At 42.3% G+C, this 5,598-nt stretch overlaps 1 protein-coding gene across 1 annotated transcript; it reads right to left on the bottom strand.

The window, feature by feature from the left end:
• Positions 1–493: 493 nt before the first annotated feature.
• On the bottom strand, positions 494–5,481 carry LOC133475083 (cyclin-O protein B). Its single transcript, XM_061767450.1, has 3 exons — positions 4,893–5,481; positions 3,692–3,877; positions 494–1,993 (listed from the first exon to the last, which is right to left on the bottom strand). Exons 1-3 carry the CDS (start codon positions 5,169–5,171, stop codon positions 1,523–1,525), a joined length of 936 nt encoding a protein of 311 aa, XP_061623434.1. The 5' UTR covers positions 5,172–5,481; the 3' UTR covers positions 494–1,522.
• Between the last annotated feature and the right edge of the window lie 117 nt (positions 5,482–5,598).

Here is a 5,598-nt window from a genome sequence, read left to right as displayed (position 1 = left end):
AAATTGTTATATTTAAGATTTGTTGGCATGTAGGTAACAATCATGACAAATTAAAAGCACCATTTAATATGATTTATTTTATGGCGATCATAAAAAGAGGTTTTTCAAAGGAACGATATGACGAGTTATATAGTACCTTGAAATTGGTGAAGACATAAAATAATCATTTATTAAAATTAAAAAAATTTTTTTATTTATTTGTTAACCACTCCTATAACACTCTGTAGTGGTTTATTTGCTGTATACTTGATTTATATTAGTCCAATTTAAAAAAAATTAACAAATGTAATATTCCACTGACTCTTATTCATAGGCCAACAACTTTCTCTCCTTTTATTTCAGTTAAAAAAAACTTTTCTGCATACTGTACATTGTTCTGCTTCTTCATAGCAGACATCCCAATACGTGAATCATGATAAACAATGACTTAATTTGACTCAAATTAAAGCATATGTCAAAAATACTGTAATAATAATAATAATAACATTTATAGCAGTGTTCCCCAACCTTTATTGAGCCAAGGCACATATTTTACATGAAACCAATCTCACGGCACACCAACAAACACAAATGTCACAAAAAGTATGAATACGGAAATAATGATGATCTCATCTCAATTTACTCAGTGTGAAATCCGAGCCTGTTTAGTTGAGCACGAAGTTATTATTCCGTTGTATGAATGGCAACAGGTTGCTAAACAGGTAATTGTACCTTCTGCCATCTACTGGAAGAGCATTTAATTGTTCTGCCTGTCACTATATGTCGCTGGGATAAATAGATAAGTAGATTATTTGTGGCAGTGAAATGGGATCATTTCCGCAGCCCACCTGATGATCTCTCAAGGCACACGAATGTGTCGCAGAACAGTGTTTGGGAATCACTGTTCAATGTTTCAGTACTTTTTGCACAACCTGCTGTTCCATAACAAGGAGCTGAATGGCCAAATCCACAACAGGTGTTTGATCTATGAATGGAGCAATACGTTTCCTGGTTCAATTAGAATGACTATTTTTCTACAGTCCTCTTCATCATGCTGTTCACACTTTGACATCATGAGACCCAGACGACACCTAACAATGACTAAACATTACACCGCCAATGCGAGGCCCCAAACAGGATGTTCTCAGAGGGAAGTGGCCACTGAGCTTAGAGTGTCATCTATCTGTAGGCTGCAACAGAGACACAGAGAGACTGGAAGAGTCACAGAAAGGCATGGAAGTGGACATTCTTGGAAATGTATTGGTCGGTTTATGGATCAAACACCTGTTGTTCATTTTGCCATTCAGCTCCTTGTTGTAGAACAGCAAGTTGTGCAAAAAGTACTGAAACATTGAACTTTTGGACTTGCATTAAAAAGATTTTAAAAAGTCAGATTAAGTTCACCCGTAAAGATTGTAGTGCATTTTAGGTTCATCCAGAAATTTCAGACAAAAATCCTTATCACATTTTTGTGAGTAGGGTACATGGGAGGATAATGTATTGAAAGTATGGTCAAAATTTGCTGCATATGTTCAACTTGAGTTCACATGTTGGAGAGCACCTCCAGTGACGCCTGGTTGAGAGCAGCCAGCAGCTTCAGGTTGTCTCGGCACTCCCGAGCCAAACTGCCGTGATTGCTCCCACTCTGATCCTCCATCATGTTAGCCTTTGATTCATCCTCCGACCGGCCGCACACGTGTTCGGCCTGGAGCAACTCGCCTGCGAGACTGAGCGCGCAGCTGGCGGTCAGAGACGGGGCGTACTTGTTGAAGGCGTAGTCGGCCAGGCTCAGCTCGCACACCTTTCGGGCCAGGCTGCTGCGACGCCTCTGGGACCCGCTGGCGGCTCCCGTGCGGTCGGCGTGGTAATCCAAGAAAAAGGCCAGGGTGGGCGCGCCCAGGCGGAAGTGGAGGCGCAGCAGGATGAGACACTCCAGGTTGCAGAGCTGCTCCTTGGTGAAGGTGTCGCAGCACAAGGACAGGAGGTTGCTGATGCTGGGGGAGCACACCTCCACCTGGGAAACACATGCGTGAATCCACTCTCTATAGCTGTAGTTCATGAACCTTTGACACCAAGTAGCTCCGCAAAAAACACTTAGCTCTTCAAGTACTACCAAAACTATTAACATTAAAATACAGTAGCATAATAGTTTTGTGTTCAGCAAAAATAAGGCAGTTTTAATTCCTAAAAAGTAGATTTAATATTATTGTAATCCACTGTAACAATATGCACAGTTTAAACATTAATATTATGCTTAAATACTATAAATATTAAAAAAAAACTGTATTTAACTAATGATTGAATTTAAATGTATTTAACATCAAAGTTAAATAAAAATGGTACCTAAATAAATGATTGTAAACAAACATTTCCCCCCCAAAAAATAAATGGAAATGTATTGTACTTAAAAGTCAAATACAACTGAACTTTACCTAACAAATGTACTGTACTGTATTAAACAAAAAGTTTAAGCCACTTATACATTTTTTTCATTTAACATTTAAATGCCGGCCTGGTGACCGACTGGTTAGCACATGTGCCTCACAGTTCTGGGGACCGGGGTTCAAATCCCGGCCCCGCCTGTGTAGAGTTTGCATGTTCTCGCCGTGCCTTGGTGGGTTTTCTCCGGGCACTCCGGTTTCCTCCCACATCCCCAAAACATGCACGGTAGGTTAATTGGAAACTCTAAATTGCCCGTAGGTAGGAATGTGAGCGCGAATGATAGTTTGTTTCGATGTGCCCTGCCATTGGCTGGCGACCAGTTCAGGGTGTACCCCGCCTCTCGTCGAAGATAGCTGGGATAGGCGCCAGCGGCCCGCAACTCTAGTGAGGATAAGCGGTGAAGCAAATGGATGGATGGATGAACATTTTATTCAGCGATTCTTTCATCTACCACTAGAGGGAGCCCACGGACCATTGGTGGTGCCACACTTTGAGAATCACTGCTCTATAGCACTTACCCTTATTCGGGTGTATCACTGCATGTTTGTAATTAAAAAAATTTCGTGCCTATTTTTGCGGCCTGTTCCCCAAAATAATGCACAGGGGCTTTGAGAAAAGAAGAATGTGGGAGGAGGGTAAGAATGTGTGACACAGTCAAAGCAGTAAGACTCCAGCGCTTTACAGTGGTTAACTTCTTTTTTCATTTGTATGACAAATTTCATTTTGCATTGTACCTTTGTAATTCTTCATCAAAGTTAAGACTGACTTAACATTAATATTAACAGTGATGAATTGGTAAATGTTTATGACAGTTACGAATGTTAAAATTGTATTTCAGTTCCTAAAGGTTTCATGATGGTGATAATTTGAATTTCTAAAATTTGCTGTGGGAACAAATGGAAGGTTCAGACTCAATATGTTTTGTGCAGATTTGGAATTCTTTTTGGTTTTATTGCAAAAATCTTCCCGATCCCGATTTCGCAGTGAAAAAATGCATTCATCTTAAAGACAAAAGGTGTATATGTATGCAAATCTACAATTTGGTGCTGATCTCAGTTTGAATTGTCTGATTTTGGCAGAGGTCATTCTAGTTTGGAATAGTCAAACAGTACTAGACAGTTTTACCAACAATACACTACAATGGGAACTATTTATTTTGCTAAGGGGAAAATGCCATAAAACAGTCGTCATTTGAAAGCATGTGGCCAGATGTGTATACCATTCGAGATACTGTTCAGAATAAAAGTGTGTCTGTTCCTAAAGTATATACCTTTTTGCTGGCGAGCAGCAACGACGTGACACCTAGAAGCTGGAAGCAGTCGGCAGCCACCGGCGTGCACGCCAGGAACCTGTCCATGATGTTCACAGTCAGGCAGCAGCACTCAAAGGACAGGCGGAAGTGCGTGTGAACAGGGATGAGCCAGCTGACCAGCTTGCAGCGTGCCTCGGCCGTCACCTATAGATAACCAATCAACTTTATTTACCGAATCAGGATTCAGTTACAAACAACATATATAAACATATTTACTGTATAGCAGTCATTCCAAAAATAGGACACTTTCAGTGCCACCCCCATTTATTTGTAAATGGTCAATGCACAAAATACAGAAACATGCGCTTATTCTGTAAATATTTTTCATATGATATCAAGTCACTCTAGCTGTAGTAACAGTGAAGCTATTGCGCACGCTCTTAATATCTGGATTTTGGCCTGTTTTTCTCCGCATTCAATCAATCAAAATCAACACAGCTGTGGTATTCATCCATCCATCCATCCATTTTCGGAGCCGCTTCTCCTCACTCGGGTCGCGGGCGTGCTGGAGCCTATCCCAGCTGTTATCGGGCAGGAGGCGGGGTACACCCTGAACTGGTTGCCAGCCAATCGCAGGGCACATACAAACAAACAACCATTCGCACTCACAGTTACTCCTACGGTCTCCAATCAATGCACGTTTTTGGGATGTGGGAGGAAACCGGAGTGCCCGGAGAAAACCCACGCAGGCACGGGGAGAACATGCAAACTCCACACAGGCGGGACCGGGGATTGAACCCGGGTCCTCAGAACTGTGAGGCTGACGCTCTAACCAGTCGTCCACCGTGCCGCCTGTGGTATTCATATTATCAGATAAAGACAAATACTATTCATATTCCAAAGTTTTTGTATTATAGATGTAAAGTTTATCCTTTACCAGTTACAATAGCAGCTGACACAGCATTGATTTGCAATCTTGTTGCTTTAGTTAGAACCAGGGGCGTTGCCCCCAGCCCAAAAATAAATAAATAAATAAATAAATAAAAGAACGTCAAAACCTAGCACCGCCCCTGGTTAGAACAATACTAAAAACTAGATTTGTACTTTTTTTTTTTTTTTACATTTACTTATGTGTAGTGGTATCAGTACTTGTACTTGGACACAATATGTCCTACAGTCCGTTTTAAAAGACTTTCGAGCCGTGCTGATTTGAGCCTACTTGTGGCTGGAGAGCGAGGCTTTGGCACGGGTAAAACAGCGCCTCCCTCTCCCTCTGGATCCTGTAGCCGACGTCACCGTACTGGAGGTACCAGGTAGAAGCTTGTCCTGCCGGGTCACCCTCCGGTTCGTCCACACGCAGAGGCGAGGGAGGAGGAGGAGAAACTGCAAAGTCCTCCACAAAACCAGAGTCGCTCAATCTGGACACAAGTTTCTGCTTGCGGTACCGCCCTACCCGTACGGATCCACGGCCACATCCGCCCCGCTTCATCAGCACCATCTCCGCCGTGCGTCAAATGGACCACAGCCCAGACTGAAGCCGGAGCTTACCCAGTGGAAGGTGAAGGGGAGAAAGGGGGGGGAAGACCCCTTTCCCGGGGTCTTCCCCGCTTCACTCGCCCCGTTGCCATGGCAACGAGAGCCAGCCCAAAACAGTCGAACCTGCCTGTCTGGACTGGGAGTTCTCCACACATGTGCACCATATGTCAAACACTTAACCAATTAAGCCAGCATGGGCAAAAACAACTAGGGGGGATGGGTTTAATATTAAAAAAAATAATAATAATAATTTTAAATTCAATCTATACCAAGCGTCACTGCAGTGTTAATTGTGAATATTTATGTTTCCAAATAGATATATTGGCTCATATCGATTTTTTATTGAAAGTGTAAGGTTTTTTTTTTGTTTGTTTGTTTTTTTTTAAAGT

Source organism: Phyllopteryx taeniolatus, chromosome 3 (genome assembly GCF_024500385.1).
Source record: "Phyllopteryx taeniolatus isolate TA_2022b chromosome 3, UOR_Ptae_1.2, whole genome shotgun sequence".
NCBI classification, from domain to species: Eukaryota; Metazoa; Chordata; class Actinopteri; order Syngnathiformes; family Syngnathidae; genus Phyllopteryx; species Phyllopteryx taeniolatus.
The sequence above is the reverse complement of the archived record's forward strand: the minus strand, read 5'-3'. Positions and strand labels throughout refer to the sequence as shown.

Bases quoted from the DNA above. Each gene is read 5' to 3' on its own strand.
- LOC133475083 (XM_061767450.1), bottom strand. From the start codon at position 5,171: ATGGTGCTGATGAAGCGGGGCGGATGTGGCCGTGGATCCGTACGGGTA. The intron at 3,878-4,892 runs GTAGGCTCAAAT...GGTTATCTATAG, and splicing joins GCCTCGCTCTCCAGCCACAA to GTGACGGCCGAGGCACGCTG. The intron at 1,994-3,691 runs GTATATACTTTA...TGTGTTTCCCAG, and splicing joins TGCTGCTCGCCAGCAAAAAG to GTGGAGGTGTGCTCCCCCAG.